The sequence below is a fragment of the Colossoma macropomum genome, unplaced genomic scaffold, assembly GCF_904425465.1.
Source record: "Colossoma macropomum unplaced genomic scaffold, Colossoma_macropomum, whole genome shotgun sequence".
NCBI classification, from domain to species: domain Eukaryota; kingdom Metazoa; phylum Chordata; class Actinopteri; order Characiformes; family Serrasalmidae; genus Colossoma; species Colossoma macropomum.
In genome coordinates this window covers 7,703,392-7,724,421 of record NW_023494788.1, presented here as the reverse complement: position 1 = coordinate 7,724,421, position 21,030 = coordinate 7,703,392, and the positions used below count along the sequence as shown (strand labels likewise).

The following is a 21,030-nucleotide window of genomic DNA, read 5'->3' as shown; positions in this document are numbered from 1 at the left end:
GTTCTGACCACCCTCTGTGGTTTTGTGCAGGGTTAGTAAGCACCTCAACAACAACACTGAGTGTTTGTGCGCGTCAGACTCTGCCCCGTTGTTTCTAAGTGTGTATATGTGTGTGTGTTTTGTGCCTTTAGCATTATATTGGGATGCTTTTCATGTGCACGGTATTGTGAGCGATAAATGAACAACCCCATTTAGATCCATTGAAATTCAAATGGTGAGAAAACTACATATAAGCACTTACTTTGAGAAGATTATCTTTTCAACCTTGACAACCTCAAATAACTTCTCCTACCAAAAGAAATCCACACCTCTGGTTTTAATGAATAATAAATGATCCATTCTTACAGATCTCAGGTACATTCGGCCGCTCCATTGGCCTTTTCTTGCTGAATTGTGTTTTATAGGCCTAGTTATTTAACCAAATGGAGTTAGGTACTTTGAACACTTTAAAGGGGGAATTCTACTGATTTTTTAAAATGCCTGCATAATTAAATCATTACGAAAAGCCATTCAGAGTGGTTTGATATGAAATCACCCTTTGAGTGAAACCTACTGAGTCAGAAGAAACCAGACATTAAAAGAGTTTAGTGCCTCAAAAAGCTTCACAGAACATTATTACATAGAAACGGTAATGAATACACTGCCTGATGTCTGAGACATTGGGCCTCACTCACCAACATCTTACTAAGTTTTTCTTAAAGTTGTTTTTGATAAAGGTCCTAAGAAAAAGTCTACGTCAGATTCATGATGTGTTCTTAAAGTGCAGAATTGTTCACACCTTTGTGCTTCTGTGTGTGTAGATTCTGTTCTTACCTAAGAACAAATCCCAAATGAGAACACATTGGTCAATGTCAGAATCTTTGTGAAAACTGTGTAAGTGGGTTTAAAAAGAAATTTCTTCTTAAGAATGCTTGGTGAATGGGACCCCTTTATTTTGTGTTGCTTTTGAAAGAAGGTTTCAGCCTTAAATGTATTTTTAAAAAATCCATTCATGGTGGAGAGGTTTATAAGGCAAAATATGCCCCAAAGAAAACATATTTTATTCAGATTTACCACTATTTTACCATTATCGACATTATATATAAACATTCAGAAGACACAAGTAAGTTCACTGGTCATTTTGGATAGTAAATAAAATTTATATTATTACCATTATAAAGAAGTCAGAGTCAGTAATTTTCTCTACAATCAACTATTTTACATCAAATCACTCTGGCTGTCTTTGTTTACATCATAATGACAGAATTATGTGAATTTTTTCAATCAGTGAAGTTACTCTTTTAACCTATTCCAACAGTATCATTTGCTACTGAAATACTACAGTTAGTATTGATATCAAAATCAAAATTCTGGTATCATGACAGGATCTGACTCATGATGAATGGAGAATTATGGCCCAGAATTATTTTGAATAAAGTCTGGTACCATTGACTTACATTACAAGTAAAGTAGGTTTTTTCCTTCTCCTGTAAAGTTACCACTTTGGAGATACGAGGTTTTGTTCCAACAACAGTGTTATGTATTATGTGCACATATTTGTTTAGGGAGAAACTGTACACAGTAATGATCCCAGCTGTGCACTGGTGTTACTGATAACTACTTTTAAACAGAAGGCAGAAGCCCACTGACTCTTCTCTGTAGCTGAACCACTGCGTGCTGCCCTCACTGACTGAAATATCCTTTGATAAATTTCTTTAAGGCCAGCTAGTTCCCTCGGCTATCTGTTTCCACTGCTCCCACAGCGATACCCCTTGGCAGGAATAACACATGCTTTGTCAAGACTCGCTTCAATGCCTTAACATCACCGGGGCACTCTTGAATTGTTTTAGGTGTGTTATTCCAAACCGGTCCCCCATATGCCCTTTGGAGTCACAAAACTTATGGGAACTTGTTACTTTGGGTTATGTGCTCTAATTCTTTACAAATTCTCTTTGTGTGTGGTCCCCAAGGACTTTTAAATTGACTGACCACACAGTATTTACTAGACAGTGACCTATGTTTTATACATTCACCAATATCACTGATCAATTTCATATCAGGTTTAAAATTATACAGACTTCAATTATTAGTACCTTGGCTCATCACTTGGATTACATTTTGGCCTACTGAGCCAGCACTGTTCTGGATCATACAGTATTTATGCAGATGGCCTGCAGTGAACTTAATATGTTCTTGAACATCTTCTCAACTCATCACCCGCCCCTCCAGATAGAAATAGCCCCTGAGAATTTGGACACGAATCAAATGAAAATCTAGGCCCAGTGAGCAAGCTTAGTCATCTTCTTTAATTAGAAAGGCTGTGGAGAGGAATGGTGGGGTGCAGAGCTGGTGTTTGGTCAAAGGGCCCATTACAGGCTGCTTTCACATGTAGAGACTGACACTGCTGAAAAGGTTTGGAACTGGAAAATGAATGAATGTCCTGGTTTTTGATTACTAAAAAAAACAGCTGAAACAGATCGAATTAACCAGTTAGTCCACTTGAGAGCACAACAAATCATTGTAACTACATAGCATATTTTAGGATACCTGACTAATAAGCTACTGCAGGTATTTGTCAGCATTTATGGCATGTGTATGAATATATAAAATATTCATTTTCTTCTCTGCAGGCATTGGTCCTGTCCTGGGCCTCCTCTTCATCCCTCTCATCGGCTCGGCCAGTGACCACTGCAACAGCATCTATGGCCGCCGCCGGCCCTTCATCTGGCTGTTATCACTTGGCGTTCTACTGGCTCTCCTCATCATCCCCCACGCCGATGTCCTGGCCGTTCACCTCAGCTGGGGCAGCAGCCGCCCAAACCAGGCCCTCCAGATAGGCCTGCTCATCCTGGGTGTGGGCCTGCTGGACTTTTGCGGTCAGGTGTGCTTCACACCACTGGAGGCACTGTTGTCTGATCTGTACCGCGAACGAGAGGACTGTGCCCAGGCCTTCGCCATGTTCTCCTTCATGGTCAGTCTGGGTGGCTGCGTGGGCTACCTGCTGCCCGCGCTGGACTGGAGCGGCGGCCTCCTGGCCTACTACCTGGGTGGCCAGGCTGAGTGTCTTTTCACCCTCCTCATCCTCATCTTCATCGTCAGTGTGCTGGTCACTATGAAGGTGTCGGAGGAGCCCTCGTGCAGGCCGCTGGTGCCGGAGGCTGGGCCGTCGGACGCTGGACCCTGTGGCCCTCGCTCTTGCTGCTACGTATTACAGTGTAAACTCAGGCTGCTGAAGTCTGGTCCACTGCTGTGCTTACTCAGGACTTGTTGGTCCATGACCCCAGCAATCTACCGGAGCTACTGCCACGTTCCGCAAGTCATGAGGCAGCTGTGTGTGGCTCAGCTGTGCAGCTGGATGGCCGTCATGTCCTTCATGCTCTTCTATACGGACTTTGTGGGCGAGGGACTGTATGAAGGAGTGCCCAGTGCTGCTCCAGGCACTGTGCTCAGACAGCGATATGATGAAGGTGAGATCGCCTACTTTCTGTCAATTAAAGGAGGGATATTTGGTGTATTTTTAGTTATTTAACCTTTATTAAATCCAGCTAGCCAAGTTAAGGTGACAGCTTATGAAAGGTCTTCAGATGGCTTAGTTGTGTTCAAGCATTTTTTCTTGAAACAAGCAAAATAATCTTCCAATAGAATGGGAACTTCCCTGATAAAATTACTTAAAACAAGAAAACAGTCCAGTAAAAGTTCACATATCTTATAATAAGCTTACAACAGTATCAAAATGAGAAATATTAGATATATAGACTACATTTAAGATGATTTCACTTGCCAAGATAATTTTTTCAGTGCAGAATAGACAAACAGACTACTGTTAATGCATATCTGCTGTAAAACAAACAAACAAACAAATAATGGACAAGAAAGTGCTAAAGAATAAAATATGTTCAACTCATATATAATCAGTGTCTGTATAGTACGAATATTCTCTCTAGTTGCCCAGTGGTGGTTATGGGAAAAATTAGAAACTTGAATGTTTGTCTGTGCTAGTAAACAGAGATGTTCTTCTCTGATCAAAATTCGCTGCCCTTGGCCTCACTTGACCGTCTGTCTTCTATCAAAAGTGGCCTGCTCTGTGTTTCTTGCTCCCACACAAGTAATCATTTTCCTTGCTAATGAGTTTGTTTTGCTGGACTTCTTTTGCTGTGTCCTCCCTGTCTCATCTGCCAGAGTGTCTGGCTCTTGGGTGAACTTGGGTTCACCTTCACCCACGGTCAGTGTCTGTGCAGTGCCTCATCCAAACATCCAGCTGGATGCATGAAGGTCACTCCCTCCCTCCCTTTAGCTAGCCTGAAAAGAGCATCCCACAGCCTCTTTCTCCAGTGCAGGAGGTTAACAGAATTTTGATATAGAACTATATCGAAGTAAATGAAGTCTGGCAACATAGCCTAACAATAGCAACTACAAAACCCATGGCCGTTATATGAGTTTATTTCTGAGCATGGGTGGACTAGCAGAAAACAGCCCAGCTTCAGACGTGCTTGTTTCAGAGGAACTTGGCTCTGCTGCCCTGTGTTTAAAGTCTGAATTCCTACTCTGTGAGGGAAGTTCCTGAGCTGTTTGAAATGGAAAGCCAGAGCTTTGCAAACATATGCCTCAGTAAACACAAGTAAGATTTAAGGCTAGCTTTGTCTTAATGTTTTGATATGGTCACAGTCAGCTTTCTGAACTTAATTCATCTTTTAAAATACAGCCTGGACTCTGTCTTACATTTGAGGCATGATTCTCTCCTTCATCCTAAGACAGGAATGTTCAACTCTACTCCCAGAAGGCCAGTGCTGCTCAGCTTAGTGTTTTTTCCTGATTAACGATCTTGTTCCAACTTATTGGCTTATTTTCAAGACCTTTATAAGTATGCTAAAGAAGTGAAAACACTAAAATGTGCAGTGTTGTAGCTCTCTGGGGCTTTCACTCTGACAACCCTGGTCCAAGAAAACCAAATTTAGTTTGAGAAAACTGTTCTTTAAAAGCTACATACAGGATAATGCAATATGTGATTTTTGACTAATGAAAAAAATATATTATGTCTTTCCTGCAGGCATCCGTATGGGCAGCCTGGGGCTGTTCCTACAATGTGCTACCTCAACCTTCTTCTCGCTGGTCATGAGCCGGCTAGTGCATGTGTTTGGCTCCAGGAAGGTCTACCTGAGTAGCATGGTGTCCTTCACCGTCTCTGCGTTGATCATTTGTCTGTCCAAGAGTGTGCTACTGGTCACAGCCATGTCTGCACTCACAGGGTTTGCTTATGCCACTCTGCAGACTCTGCCATACACACTCACTTGCCACTACCACAAAGAGAAGGAGGTAGGTGATTCAGTAGCATACAGATTGACATCTAATACTGTGTAGTACTTAGAATCTCTGGTGTGTCATAGAAGGGAAAACACGACACATAAATCATCTAAAATCATAAAAAAAATTCAGTATAGCTGTTGTCGAAACAAAACCTTGTATCTCCAAAATGGTAAATTTACAGAAGAAAGAAAAAACATACTTTACTTTTAATGCAAGTCAATTGAACCGGACCTTTTTCCAAGTAATTTTGGTCCATTAATCATGAAATTTACACAAAATGTAAAGAACAGGCACTTTAAAATTATGTCAAAAACTCAAAAACGACAAAAATGGGCATATGAGGTTTTGTTCCGACAGCAGTGATATACATTCTCATGTAGTACACAAACATCATGAGAAATAGGAAACCATAAACCAACCAGCACCATATTTTTCATGGTACTACTGCATTTTTAAAGGCCTTTGTCACTTCCCGCAGGTATACATGCAGACCAACAAAACCAAAAAGACGCACAAGAGTGGACTGAGCATCAGCCATGAGGCTGTACGTCTCACATTAGATGATGACACTGGTGATCTGAACCACAAGAGTGGCTATGCTAATGGCCATGTACACTACGACCAGGAATATTACCCGTCTCAGCACAGTCAGAATGGTACGCCTCCTGGTCTGGAATCAGACGATTATGACAAACGGGGGGTGGGCTTGGATTTTGCCATTCTGGACAGCACCTTCCTGCTCTCTCAGGTCTTCCCCACCCTCTTCATGGGCATGATCGTCCAGTTCACACAGTCCGTCACTGCCTACGTTGCCTCTTCTGCCATTTTCGGTGCAATTGGTGTTTATTTTGCCACTCACATCATCTTTGACCAAAAGGATCTTAAAGAATGAGAGAATACAGCTGATGAAAAGACTTGAGTGGCGTAAAATCACAAGTTGTTCGTCTTGGGAAGTGTGTATATGATGGAGAAAGAGAAAAACCGCATTCTATAAGTATGCTTTGTAACATACACTTTAAGGTACCATAAAACCAAAACTGGACTGAAAGATCTATCGTCATGCAAAGCCTCTGCAGTTATTCATTATCTGACCCGCTCTTCCTCTGTCTGCAGTTTGCCTACGCAAGAGCATCCTGCTTGCACCACCATGCTTCCTCATCACTCAACAGACAATTTGGAAAAATCTCTTGCTACTTCATTTTCACTGCTCACTGGCACAGACCAGGAAACTCTCCTTTCTAAGTTAATGCTTTAGCTCATTTCCTTCCATTTGCACTGATGCATGTTTTACCATCGCAGTCCTCATTCTTGAACTGTTCACTCTGGGATGGCCTACGTAATATAAGCTCAGCAGGCCGAGGAAGGCAGGCCCAGACGGCCTGACGGTGCTGTGGAGCTGTAGGCACAGCCCTCATAACAGCTCCATGCTGATCAAGCTTTTTTGTTCATTCATAGTTTATGCTCAGTTTTAAGGACAAATTACACATTTGAAAGAGTCCTTTCACCAACACAATGAATGGAATGAAACTTGGACCAACGGACACATCAGTCAGGTGTGATGTGTGATGATGCAAATACCTTTTATGTTTAAGAAAATTTTAGAAAAATAACTTTTATTGTATATATTTTTGTATATCGATAATATATATACAGATATTTATATCCCTATGGGAAATTTTTATGCAACCTGCTTAGTGAGGTCATCTCTATTTATGTTCTGTTGCTCGCATCAAACAAAAAAGTAATTTTTCATGAACTACATTTTGTCTATGTGGTTAGTAACCAGCACTAATAGCCAAATACAGCCAGAATCTACCAAGACAATCTAGGTTATTTTTGTATGGAGATCTAAACTACCTATATCACATTTTGTGCCACAAATTATCACACATTTGTAGAATGCTGCAGCAGGGCAGGGAAAGGCGTTATTAATTTTGAATGTGAATTTTAGGAAGATGCCCCATCAAATTTAGTGTGCTTTGTAGCAGACAAACAATAGGACTCTCAGGATGGACCCACTGTCTCATCAGAGCTTCAGTTATGCACCAGGTATCCATCAACAACAAGTATTCAAATTACTGAAAATTGAAGAGGGTATCTAGCCAGCTTTTACAGTCATATATAATTTATTATGCCTGCTGTTTACAGTTCAAATCCAAATGTACTGTCAAATTGTGAAGGCCAAGTTACTGTCTATCAATTATCATTTCATGATTTCTGCACTCCTAGTCTTGCAAGTTGGGTAATACCATAAGTATTCTTTTTGGTATGGATTTTGGCATTGCTATTAGCTAACATACCGCATTGTGTGTGACTTCACTGCCATTTATGTGAGGGCCCAAACCCCTTGAGAACATTTTGAATTTTTTTTGTTTTGTTTTCACATCTAGTTGTTGTTCTATTGTGGTTGTTTTGTCGTGGAACTAACTGTTCACCTTGCTTTGAAAGACGTTTTCCCAAGTTGAATAACCACCTGACCTCTTGATATAAATTAATCTCAACTTTAAAGTGCCTAAATAAAGACTGTAAATAGGCATTTACTTATCAGGTCAGGAAAAAACACAAGCACAATGCTTTTTTTTTTTTCTTTTGCTGTGTGAGTCAAGGCTGTTAATGTGGTGCCTTTTCCTGTGAGAAGTTAAATTATTCTTTTTATTCTTTTTTATAGACAGACTGCTATTTATTTGAAAATGCCTTCATCCTGTTTTGGAGCTGTGCATGCAGTGGTTTCACACTTTGAAGCGTATGTTATGAGACTGTTCATCTTATTCCATTTATGCCTACCTTTCATAATTAATTACTATTTGAGTTGATATTAATGATGCTGTACAAACAGGCAAAAGGGGTTACTGCCTCAGCACAAAACACCTTATAGTGTATCATCCATCACCCTGTTGGGCTCTATGTGCCTCATATCGAATTGTAAGTGTGTACATTACAGTGTGCCATCACTTGATTTCAGAACACATTAACAGCTTTAACCTCAAAATGGACAAATTCAGCAATTCATTAAGACACACACAGTATTGTGAGTCATGTTGCATATTATAAGCACGACAGATAACAACAGTTACTGATCTGTTTACACATATAGTCAGTCAGGATATTTGTAACCACTGTACTTGTGCAACATCCTGGGATTTTTATGCTTATCATTAAAATGTTTTTTGTTTAATAGTTACATCACATTAAATTAAATCTTTTTGTAACAGTGCTGATCTCATTGCCCTGATTATTGCTGAACCTGAACTTGTTTCCTAGTTAGTTGTTTTTTTAGGTCTTTTTTTTTTCTTTTTTTCAGTTGTGATGAAAATGCTCCAGATCCCTTTAGCGGACATATTTACTATTCCATTTGTTGTGTATGCTATGTGGATCAAGGGAGGCCATTATTTCAAGAATCCTGTGTCTGGAGTCACACTGTACTGCAGTTTAGTACTTTGCTTGCTCTAAAACGCCTGACTCAACCTATCATCTCACTATCAAAGCCTCTCATGTTGTATTAGAGGGAAAGTACTGAAATGTAAGTTACTCCAGGGTGAATACGCTAATGTTTTTACTTCTCAAATATATCTGTCTGGAGAATAATCTATTTTTTGCTCAGTTCCATTTTAGTCTTCCATGTTTAGTTGCTGATTTCTTTTTTTGCCGTTTCTATCATTCTGGTGTGTTGCCAATCTTTGCAGTTGCTCACAACTCTTACTTTTGACCAAAAAGGAGAAGAAAACTGCAGCTCCAAATGCTGATAGTTCTATAGGGAACTCAGTACTTAAGAAGCTCCCTCTAGATCTTTTTTATTGTAAACTGTTATTTCAAACTTTTAATACTACTTGAGTCATTATTTAGTTGTACAGTACTTTCACTTAAAAGACGAATTCCATCGATTTCTCAAAAATTCTACATAATTAAATGGTTGAGATTTCAATATAGCCATTCAGAGTGGTTTGGTATGAAATGCTCAGATCTAGAGAAACCTGCCGAGTCAGAGTTGTTCACATTTGAGGTAACAGGAACCAGACGTCTCAAGAGTTAAGTGAATCTGAAACCACCCTCACAGAAAGTAATTTCACAAAATGGTTGTCTGACACATTGCTTTATGATAGTTTTGTGATGTGTTTTAATCAATTTTTTATGATCCATTTATGGCAGATGGGTACATGCAGTGTTGTAAGGCGCAATAGTCCCCAAAGAAAAACAGTTTTTTTCAGATTTATGACTGTCTTCCCATCAACCACATTACATATAAAATTTTAGAAGACACGTGTAGGTTCACTTGTAGTTCTGGATAGTAAATATTTGTGTTAGACATTGTGACATTAGACACTGGACCCCTGGTTTCTGTTAATAGACGACTTTCCCACTGGGACTAACAAAGTGATCTATCTATCCATCTTTTTATCTATGTATCTATCTATCTATCATCACCACTGTAAAGAAATCTGAGTCTGTAAGTTTCTCTACAATTAAGCATTTCATCTCAAACCACTCTGACTGACTGTGTTTACAACCCAATGACGGAATTATTCAGAAATTTTGAAAAACTGGTGTAATTCCCCTTTAAGTATGATGTAGGCTACCCACTTCTCTGTCATTTGAAAAGCTTAATAAACATTTAAAAAGCGTGAAACAGCGCCGCCTTTTGGTCACTTCGGTCTACAGCAGGTTAATCCAGCAACTGATAATTTGACAGATGACGTTTGTGCCGCTTTTTTGTCATCACTGAGAGAAGAAAATGACTGACACACGACTGAAATATGAACTAGTCAGTGTTAGTGAATATCCTTAATCAAACACTTGTGGAGCACGTGAGACCGCAGACTGTACAGACTTGTTTTCCGCACACACAGATCACCGAGGTACATTCAGTGCGCAGCACAGTGAAAAGTTCTGGAAGGAACAAGTTCCCACCACCCCCACCTACCACGTCACTCCGCCGCGACAACCGCACTGTTCTTACACGTTTTGTGCTAAATAAGGAAAGGCGCCTGTGACCGGTTCCGGGGGAGCTGGTGCTGAGGAAACTGTCACGGTTCAGCTGTGCGCGGAACCGGAGCGAGATCCCGGACCGCATGGGACGTGACGTCATTCTGCGTGACGTCACCCAGAGCACGGGCGAGCAAGGTGAGCCCGCTGAGTGAGTGAGTGGTCGCTTCTCTCGCCCCCTCCTCTCCTGTTCCCCCCCTCCCCTCCCCAACCCTATGCTCATCCTAGCGCCCCGGTAACCCCCCCACTCTCCTCCGCGCGCTCTCTCTTTGCCCCACGTCGCGCGCCCCGGAGCCGCCGCCATGTCCGCCTACCCGCGCGAGCGAGCGAAACGAAACGAGACGCGCGCGTCTATTTTCGGGCCTCGCTGCTCTCACCAGGCTGACCACGCGGCGCGGAGGAGGTGAACCGGAGAAAAAAAAAGACTCCCTTCCCTCTCATCGGCATGTCCCGCGAGAGCAGCAGCAGCAGCAGCACCTCCGCCGCCTCCTCCTCCGCGTCCGTCGTCGCGCTCCTGTTCCTGGGCTTCGTGGTCGGCGCCGCGCGCTCCTACCCGATCAACGCGACGGCGGCCGAAGCGAGCGCGCGAGACAGAACCGTCGTCGTCGCGGCGCTCCCGCGCGTCAGCTGGGAGAAGGACTATCTGCTGGGCGTGAAGCGGGTGCGGAGGCTCTACTGCAACACGGGCATCGGGTTTCACCTGCAGGTGCTCCCGGACAGCACGATCAACGGCGCACACGACGAGAACCCATACAGTGAGTTGTAGCCAGAAACGTAATGCAGTCGACCTACGCACACTATAATGCAGTGGGGTTGTGGGGAAGGTGCGTAAATATTTGGAAGAGCATCTGCAGAATCCCAGTTATTATTATTCTTTTGCATGCAAACCACAGAAATGGGCTTTAAAGGCAAATACATATGCATAAAAACAACAACCCCAGTGCATCATCATTGCTAAATTACCTTCCCAGGCTCGACCATGCCACGAATGCATGGACAGATTTAGACTCTGACTAATTTTACACTGCGTCCATTTGCAGCTCTGAGAAAACGAGCAGAGCAGAGGGGCTGCACCCCCCCTTGCAAAAGTCCAGAACGAACGTTGCATTGCGTTGCATTGACATGGCATTGCACTGCTTTGCTCTCTCCACGTTTGCAGTGTGAGGAGATGGAGGAGGAGGAGCAGGAGGACCCAGCGTGGAGCAGCACTGCAGAACAAAAAAGCATTTCCAGCCAGCGTGTGGTGGTGACCTGCAGGATGCATGCAGTAGATTGGGGAGGAATGTGTGGCAGAGCCCCTAAAATCCACTCCCCTCAACTCACCCGCCCCCCCATCATCATGTGTAACTTTTGATGTTTTGTTCAATCAGGTCTGATTGAGATCTCGTCAGTAGACAGAGGAGTGGTTAGTCTCTATGGGGTGAAAAGTCAGCTGTTTGTGGCAATGAACAGAAGAGGAAGGTTATACGGGACGGTAGGTGTGCACTTTAATCCTTACGCATCGTGCCTGCAGCTGCCCCATGCATGGATTTTGGGAAATCTTGCCTATGCAATGTGTTTGTGTGTGTGATTATGATACACTTGTGGTCAGGCTTGTGTTTTAATAATAACTGACTATGACCCACAGAATAGTTTTGTTGGCTCTTGAAATCGATTTAATGGTTTCACTCAATGTCACTAGTCTAAATCATATAATAAGACCCTCATTAGCTGTAATCATCATTTCAGTAATGCCTAGTACGACATGTCAAGCCATTTATAATGGAGTGAGACATTAATGTTATGCATGGCCTGAGTCTGGATTTGACCTACTTTAGCAGCTCTCATGTCGAATGTCATAAGTAGGCCCGATCGTACCACCAGTGCAAACTGTCCATAGCAGAAAGGTCAGAAAGTCTCTTTCTTTTGAGGACATCATGCATTTCAGCCCAATATGTCAGTGTTGACATTTTCACTGATATCATGCATGTAATGAGAAAGAAAGGCACCAATACACAAATATTATATATCGCTATCCACATCTGTCCATGCAGTAGCATGGCTTCTGTTGCATGAATGTATGTATATATTCATTTAATGTCTTTTATGTTTTCTTATTAGTTTTTTTCCACTGGAGGAAAACACTTAGCCATTTAAAACATTAATAACAATGTCCATTAAGAGTAATGTCCATTTACTGTAAACCACATATGTGCATGAGTTTAGCATGTACAGTATGATGAAAAATAAACCTACAGCAGAAATAAACTGGAAAAACAGTTTATTTTTATTGCACAAATCTTTGACAAAAGACAATGTAACTTTTGTCTACTAATTAAGTAGTTATTGTTATGTTATTAATTATATATTGATATGACAGATCAATTAATGGTATTAATGTTTTTTTAATAACTATTGTGGCAACAATAATAAAAACAGTTTAACCCAAACAATACCATTCAACATTTAGCTGGTAAGGGCAAATGATTAGTGCACAACAAAACAAATTAGGTCCGGATGTAATGTTAATGTAAATGTTAATGCAGTTACCTTGTTTCATAACCTAAAAAAAACTGTAACTGTGGCATTTGCAAAAGTTTTAAAGTCTCATAACTTCATTAACTCGAAATTAATTGATATGTTAGGACTGTCTAGGCAGGTCAACTGTCAGATGATGATGATTCCAGACCATAGTAAATTCTATGACTCTTCAAAACCTGTGCTAATACTCAACCATGGGCTCTAAGTAGCTGGCTGAGGATATGAAAATGAATGAAAAAGATGCCTACAAAGCAGGGGGAGGCTATAAAAAGTTATCAAAGTGCTTTGAGCTCACTATTTCCACTGACTGAAATATCATAAAAAAGGAGTTAAGGGAAACAAGGAAGTTCTCAGATAAAAGTGCACATTAACTGCAACTTAACTGCACGTTAACATCTGCAGGAAATGTTATTTTTTAAAATACAATGCTTTTTCCAAAAAAGTTGGGCTGTTTAAAATGTAAATAAACATAGAATGCTGTTTTTTTTTAAAAATATATGCCCATTTTCAAATGGATGCCAGCAACACATTTCAAAAAATGTTGGGACAAGGCAACAAAAGACCGGTAAAGCTGTGTGATGCTTAAAAACAAACAAAAAAAATACTTTATTAAAATTAGATTAATTGCCAGCAGGTCAGGAATATGATTGGGTATAAAAAGAGCATCCTAGAGTCTTTCAGAAGTAAAGATGGGGAGGGGTTCACCACTCTGTGAAAGACTGTACAGGCAAATAGCAACAACTTAATGTTTCTTAACGTAAAATAGCAAAGAACTTGGGGATTTCATCATCTACGGTACATATCATTAAAATAATCAGAGAATCCAGGGAAAGATCTGTATGCAAGGGACAAGGATAAGATTGGATGGCCATAGATGGTCGTGACTCTTCAGGCCCTCAGGCGGCACTGTATTAGAAACAGACACGATTCTGTAGAGGAAATCACTGAATGGGTTCCAGAGGAGTTCTGGAAACCATTGTTTGTTGCAGCATCCACAAATGCAAGTTAAAACTCAACTATGCAAAAAAGAAACCATATATGAACAGGATCCACAAATGTCACCACCTTCTCTGGGCCCGAGCTTATTTAAAAAGGACTGAGGCAAAGTGGAAAAGTGTCCTGTGGGCCGACAAATCAAAATTTGACATTCTTTTTTGGAATCATGGATGCCATATCCCCCTGCCTAAAGAGGGGAGGGACCATTCAGCAAACAGTTCAAAAGCCAGCATTTGTGATGGTATGGGGGTGCATTACTGTACATGGTATGGGTAACTTGCTGTGAAGGCACCATTAATGCTGAACTATATATATATATATATATATATATAGGTTTTGAAGCCACATATGCTGCAATCTAGACAACGTCTTTTTCAGGGAAGGCCTTGCTTATTTTAGCAAGGCAATGTCAAACCATGTTCTGCACGTATTACATCAGCATGGCTCCATAGTAAAAGAGCCTGGGTGCTAAACTAGTCCAGTCCAGTCCAGAACCTGCCACCCACTGAAACCATTTGGCATATTATGAAACTAAAAATACAACAAAGGAGATCCCGAAATGTTGAGCAGCTCAAATCCTATATCACGCAAGAATGGGAAAACATTTCGTTTTCAAAACTACAGCAGTTGGTCTCCTCAGTTCACAAACGCTTGCAGGGTGTTGTTAAAAGAAGAAATGATGCAACACAGTGGTAAAGCTGCCCCTGTCTCAACTTGTTGCTGGCATCAAATTCAAAATGGGCATATATTATTCAAAGAACAATAAAATCTCAGTTTAACATTTAATATTATTGTTATTGTTAGCTAGGCAGCTTTGTTCATTAAATGTGTTGAAATGTGACCCTATCATTGGCTCAGGAGAGAAAATAAAGGCAGAGGGGAACTGTGTATATTTTGGGATTTGTATTTACTGTCCGAAATATTAATTGATAAGTAATCAGCCAGTTCATTTCTGCTCAAAACAGTTTGGACAGAATATGAAAATACGGGATGGGCTCGTTTTAGGACGTGCAGTGTCCTGAGGGTCCTTAGTGGAGACTATAGGGGGTTATTTTCAACTAACCGTTTCTTTTTTACCATTTTTAGAGCGTCTTCCGTGACGAGTGCAAGTTCAAGGAGACATTGCTTCCAAACAACTACAATGCCTATGAGTCTTCCACATATAAGGGCTTCTACATCGCCCTGAGCAAACATGGCCGTCAGAAAAGAGGCTACAAGGCCACTCCGGCTATGACTGTCACGCATTTCCTCCCTCGATTATGAGCAACACTGGCAATAACTCACTCATTTTGCACATGTTGGACATTCACACAGGTAACTTATACATACGTTCACAGCAAGAGATGAACTGCAAAAGAAACTAAACACTTAACATAGTATTTATTCTCGTTAACAAAATATATGTATATTTGGATAGCTAACTTTGTGTCTGAACTTTGTGTAAATGCCATTCTTTGCTGCTTATCATTTCTATGATTATTTGAGGGCAGAGGAGCTTTTTTTTGCCCCCTCTCACTTTTTATGGGTGCTTGCCATAACTGGTGTGTAAACCTTACCCTGTCTTCGGAATTACTAACATCTCCAGCTTTCAGAAGTGTAATGGATACATTTTATTACCTCACAGAGCCACGTCTGGACTGAAAATGTGTGCATGAGTTGCACAGGGGAAAAAAGGAAAGAAATATCTGTTTACTTCAATCTTCATCTGTTCCACCATTTTGCAAGAAGAATAGGGGCACCTGAGACTGTTGTGTTCCTTTCTTGCATGGTGGTGCCTTAGCTTCCTAAACTGTGGCTTCTTTTAAACTTGCATGCAAGAAAGACATCCTACTGTTAGAAACAGAGATTGCCCTCTCTGGGGGCTTTAGCCCAATTCCTTGAGGGCTGCAGGTAGCACTTCAATTCTTATCAGTAAACTTTTGAAGAATCGGTGAATTGGCAGAGCTTGCATGCATATGCATTGGGAGCTAAAGCTGAGGAAGACCCCTTTATCTTCCATAATAAGGAATGTTTGAAACTTGGGGTCTTTCTGATGACTGCTGATCCTAAAGGGGGATCAGGGTGCTTTTGTTTGAACTTCTTTAGCATAGCCAGTGACCTCAGAACTGTACCTGTGTTGTGTTTGTGAAGTATCAAGTTAACGAAAGGGAATCGAGTTGATCTTGGCATTTGATGCACCTTAAGCCAAGATAGGTTTTAGTGTGGTTATTTTTCTTAATGATAAGGAAACTTTGCTCATTTAACTAGTCTGAGAAAACTAACCAACATCTCAGACTACAAAAACTAACATTTAGACAACGAGGATCTTCTGTGTGTCTGTTGCTTTTACTGTCATAGGTTACATTATTAGTACACATTGGTGTCTAAGTTGCTATTAGACAGTTAAATGGACTTCCTACTTTTGGTGTCACTAAATTCCGATCGCACACACAATGTCAAACTTCACCTCAGATTCTGGAATGTAAAAACCAATGGGATTGTCTGTTCATGGTTTAGACTGTTTAACTGTCTATTTGTTTGAATACTAGGCACTTGCACGGATACCAGAACACATCGCCGAAATTAAGAGACTGTGCTATAAGAACCTAGTCAACAAAATTCAAGCAACATTGAATCAAATCATTTCATTAGCTTTAGAGTTGAAGTCAGGGTATTAGAGTATTTAAACTTTAAAAATATTTTTAGAACTGTTCCAACGGCCTACACTACACATATCATATGAACTACTTAAAAAAAAGTAGGCTACCACCTCCTTGATTTATTCTCCAAAACACTGCATGCATTAATGTTAAAGATGAAGTGGGGAAGCAACCCATTTGTGATTTTATAGCTTGAACAAGCTGTAACGTTTTGAATGATGTGATAGCGTTTGTGGTGTGACTGCAGCAAGTGAGATTATCAGCAGTTTGCTGTGATATCCCTCATACAGGAAGGTCTGTGAGAGCAGAAGCTTCTGCAGGGCACTTGCAGGGAGCAACAGCCCCAGAGAGTTCCTGCTCGCTAGTGTTTCTGCCTGCAGCACCCACAGTTCTGTTGGGAACAGATCGACTTACATGGTGTACATGGCGCAAGGAGCCACCTGGCTTTGTCTAATTTCGCCCTGTCTTGCATTAATGCCCCTGACGCCAAGCACTGGGTAAAGCAGCAAAATGGCGTAGCAGAATGCCAGATAAAAGTCCTTGACTCTGGTAGTGGGTCATCATAATGACGAAAAGGAAAAATATTGTGTACATTTTATACTAAGTAGTCCAAAATGCAAAGATAGCTGTAATAATTTCTTTTGGCTTTCTATAAAGTGCTGGTCAAGATGGCTCTAGTAGCTAGACAACTATGCTTTCTTAATTCTTCGTATCCGAATATAGGCATGCAATATGACTGTTAAAAAATAATCTAAATAATTTCAATTTCATGTATGTGACTGGTCATTTTAATTTATCAATACTGATCACCAGTTTCCATTTGTTCAAGGACAGCAATGATATTGCTGATGTTGACATTAAGAGGTACAAATGGCATCTAGCATGGTTTCAGTGCATAATTGTAAACAAACATGTTGTATGTAGAAGATAAAGCCTCTTATAATAGTAGATGAATTGATCACAGAGCTACAAAAATGGCTGTCTCTTGCAAGTTTTACTGGATTTCTTGTACTGTACTCACTGTATCTGCAGCTTTGGAATGGTGCCCCCCGTGGCGTGAGAGATCCTAGAGAGTGAAGGGTCGTGCATGTGTGTGTGTTCCTGTATGTCTACAGGCTCTTGTAGTGTTCTCTCCTAGTTTTGTATTCCTGCACTGAGGGGACTGTGCTTCCTCCAAATTCCCCTCCTTTTTTACATATACCTCACCTTCTGCCTTAGTTCCGATTTGTTGAAATGATTGTAAGACGACAAACTTTTCTCCAATCATTTTGTTTCTGAGAAAAAAAAAATAATAATGAGTCAGAGTTCTAATATATTAAGAAAATGTTTTCCTTTTATTTTTGTACGGATGTGCTGTGCACAGCAGTCAACTGTATTACTGAGATGATAATAAAAGTTTGTTTTTTAGTTGTGTTTTTTATTGTATTTTATACACTCATATGATTGTGGCTAATAATTCAACTTAGCAATGTGTTCTGGATTTCTTTACGTACAAGTAAGACTAGTTCAAAGTTTAAGTTTGATTATTTTGACACATTTCTGAAGTCTACAGTCTATAAAGTCATGTAAAACTACACTTAGAGCGCCATCAGCTGGCCAGAGTAAGAGAAGCATTAAGGGAGTCCGCATGCCCTTGGAATAGTAATAATTTTCTTTTTTTTTTTTCTAAATGAAATTCATGAAAACAAGAAACAACTACTGTTAGAACTGGTCAGACTGTAATTACTGGATTCCCATACACAGATAGGAAATTTGAGACTGTTATACATTTTTCATTTAAATAATTTAAGCAGTGTTTTAACCACATTTTGTTCTTTTCTGTAAGAAATGTCAGACACTGTTATCAACGTTTCCTCTGCTCCCTTCTACATTCTGGCAAAATAGAAAATGAAAAGAACATGAAAATTTAATGTCACTTTGTCTTTGGTAACTTTGCTCTGTCACTTGAACTACATCACTAAGTTAGCCAAAAAAGACTGAATTTTCTATCCATAATTTCCAGTCAATAATATCTACTAACCTATTTGAAGTGGCCCAAATGAGGACAGTTTCTCCTTTTGAATATCGGTTCCTCTCAGTGTTTTTTTTTCTGCCGCTGTCACCCTTGGCTTGCTCATTAGGGGTCTGGAACTGGATTTCTGTTTAAAAAAACAGAACAAAACAAAACAATAAATAAAATATAAATAAACAAAACTTAATTACATTGAATTTCATCGCCCTAGTGAATTCCCCTAGTTACATATATTCCGATGACATAATTCATAACATTGCATCAGAGACAGCAGAGTTACGTCAGCCCAGTTGCAGCCTCCAATGGGAGATGGCCAATTACAGACCACTTCTGTTACAGTCTGCAAATAAGAACTTTGGACCTTTTTTTTTACCCAAATAAATACAGACCCACAGGGATTCCACGCTCTAGTGTAAGCAACGTCTCACCCACGCTGACCATGTTCTCAGCACTTCTCTTCTGTTGGGCTGCTCTTAAACTTCACGCTCCAGGCACATGCTACCCTCTCCAACAGGCACCCTCACCATCGGATGTCATGGAAGGAGACTCTGAAGAGCACAGACAAGCAGAGACAAAAAGCCCTACGGACTATTTAATGGAGAAAAATGACAATGAAGGAGTACAGAAAACCATTTATCCAGGTTCTAAAGGTAAGTGTCTGCACATGATTTCAGATTTGTTATGCGTGTTGTTATGTATTGTCATTACTGATGTTTCTCTGTCACACAGAAATCTTCACCTACTTGGAGAACCAACCTAAAGGCTGCTTCTCAGTTCTGAATGTTAAAAGCAAGATGTTCTTGTGTTTGGATTCCAAAAGAAAGTTATACACTTCAGTAAGTAACACAAATGTACATGTAAATAGCATAATAGAGGAACTGGCTGCATGGGTCTGTATTCTTTGGCATAAATGTAGACATACTAGACTGTTGTATTTAATTATTAGCAGTGTTATTATTTTAAAAACAGATACCATGCTAAAATTAGATCTCAAATCTTTGATATTCTCCAGCTAGGAGTGAGCAATTTGGCAAAAATATCACAACAATTTTATGATCCACAATATAGCACAACATTTATTTTTTCTGACACCTATTGGACGAACTACTGGTGCACATTTAAAAATACTATAAACTATTTTTATTGATGTACTTTACCATGACAATGACAAATACTGTAATATTGCCTAGCACATCAGACACAGCTGCCATCAAACACATATATACATATTTACACAGTGGAATTAATGTGTTAAATGCTGTCTGTATGTTTATCCTCAGGTGGATGACAGCGACGAGAACTGCCGGTTTCATTATGTCAAAAGACACAAACATTATGATGTGTTTCGGTCCTGCAGGGGTAACGTGTTGGTTATCCTACGACAGATGAAGGCCAAAATGCACACGCATAATTCATCAGAGCTCTCTAGTGGCCTCTTGATAAAACAACATAAAAAACATACGAACCGTAGAAAGAGACGCAGCTGGCACATTGATCCATCTGACCCCTTAGGATGCGAGTATCCAGTTGTGAGAGCAATCAACAATCAAAGAAGACAACCACTACATGGTGGTAATGTTTCCAAGGAAACCATAGCTTTTGTTGAAGATCCCTTCCATGTGGTTTCACCTGGTCCATTAAGTCCATCACAGGAAAGGATGAAAAACAGGAGAGGCAGACTCTGAGTGGACTATCATCTTACATTGTACATGACTTTTTCTCTCTATTATCTAAAGATATATCATGGTAAGACTGATTCTTATGGTATCAGACCCCAGTGTGCAGAAATGTTCTTAAACACTGCAGACTCTATGTTGCACACACAGCCTACTTTCTCACCCTTGTCGGTGAGGCTTACTGTGTGTTTGTCCTTTCACCTGTTTTAATGAGTTAACATTTAAACAACAGCATTTTACGTTTCTAAAGTGTATTTCTTTTTATGAAAGTCTGAGATCTATGATAATGGATTACATGGGTAAAACTAAAATCTGTTTCTTGTTATTATGGACATTGGTTATACTTTATTACCTGTGAATGTCTGATTTAATGTTACACTCTTCTGAGATATGTATGCTTTACTTTTCAAGTTTTTTTTTATTCTACAACGATCACATCTTAACCAGTAGCTTCACATTATCTTACGTATGCCTAATAGTGCTGGACACCTACTTATTTATTTGAGTGTTTATATATTGTTATTTATGACGTTTGTACTGATGTTTATTATCTGAAATGCTAAAGAAGCCACACAATATGGATGTCTCATCTAGCTATGACTTCAACAAATACTCTTAAAATTAAATATATTTAATATTTGTTATTTCTGATATTTAAAATGCAAATGTGTTTTTTTTATTTTCTGCACTATAACGCTGGGTAGCAACTGTATTTGTACAAAATAAATAAAAATTTCAACCTTTATTCGTTTTTCATATGTGCTCTTTGTGCATGGCATCGATACAGATACTACCTGGAAAGACTTCAAACAAGTGGCACTTGCAGGAGTAATATATTTCTACTGTGCTGTGAGACTTTTTGTCTCCAGTGTTAATTTATTTAAGAAAATACTACTATACTATAGAATTCTGCCCAGAAACTTTT

General features: G+C 40.0%; 3 protein-coding genes across 7 annotated transcripts in view; all 3 read left to right on the top strand.

Annotated features, from left to right (window-relative positions):
- Positions 1 to 8,496, top strand: part of LOC118806678 (solute carrier family 45 member 3) — a 43,102-nt gene extending 34,606 nt beyond the window's left edge. For all 5 annotated transcript variants that reach the window (XM_036568187.1, XM_036568190.1, XM_036568186.1 and 2 more), the window contains 3 exons: positions 2,610 to 3,446; positions 5,027 to 5,292; positions 5,762 to 8,496. In XM_036568187.1, coding sequence (XP_036424080.1) covers positions 2,610 to 3,446; positions 5,027 to 5,292; positions 5,762 to 6,175 — 1,517 coding nt within the window. In that variant the 3' untranslated portion in view covers positions 6,176 to 8,496. The remainder of the gene's footprint in view (positions 1 to 2,609; positions 3,447 to 5,026; positions 5,293 to 5,761) is intronic.
- A 2,212-nt stretch (positions 8,497 to 10,708) lies between these two features.
- Positions 10,709 to 17,825, top strand: fgf6a (fibroblast growth factor 6a). The gene is made up of 3 exons (XM_036568218.1): positions 10,709 to 11,018; positions 11,634 to 11,737; positions 14,866 to 17,825. The coding sequence occupies exons 1-3, from the start codon at positions 10,709 to 10,711 to the stop codon at positions 15,040 to 15,042; spliced, it is 591 nt and encodes a 196-aa protein (XP_036424111.1). The 3' UTR covers positions 15,043 to 17,825.
- Positions 17,826 to 18,813: 988 nt separating this feature from the next.
- On the top strand, positions 18,814 to 20,850 carry LOC118806701. Its single transcript, XM_036568217.1, has 3 exons — positions 18,814 to 19,079; positions 19,159 to 19,265; positions 19,710 to 20,850. Exons 1-3 carry the CDS (start codon positions 18,869 to 18,871, stop codon positions 20,112 to 20,114), a joined length of 723 nt encoding a protein of 240 aa, XP_036424110.1. The 5' UTR covers positions 18,814 to 18,868; the 3' UTR covers positions 20,115 to 20,850.
- The last annotated feature ends 180 nt before the right edge of the window (positions 20,851 to 21,030 follow it).

Bases quoted from the DNA above. Each gene is read 5' to 3' on its own strand.
- fgf6a (XM_036568218.1), top strand. From the start codon at position 10,709: ATGTCCCGCGAGAGCAGCAGCAGCAGCAGCACCTCCGCCGCCTCCTCC. The intron at 11,019-11,633 runs GTGAGTTGTAGC...TTGTTCAATCAG, and splicing joins ACACGACGAGAACCCATACA to GTCTGATTGAGATCTCGTCA. The intron at 11,738-14,865 runs GTAGGTGTGCAC...TACCATTTTTAG, and splicing joins GAGGAAGGTTATACGGGACG to AGCGTCTTCCGTGACGAGTG.
- LOC118806701 (XM_036568217.1), top strand. From the start codon at position 18,869: ATGTTCTCAGCACTTCTCTTCTGTTGGGCTGCTCTTAAACTTCACGCT. The intron at 19,080-19,158 runs GTAAGTGTCTGC...TCTGTCACACAG, and splicing joins CATTTATCCAGGTTCTAAAG to AAATCTTCACCTACTTGGAG. The intron at 19,266-19,709 runs GTAAGTAACACA...GTTTATCCTCAG, and splicing joins AAAGAAAGTTATACACTTCA to GTGGATGACAGCGACGAGAA.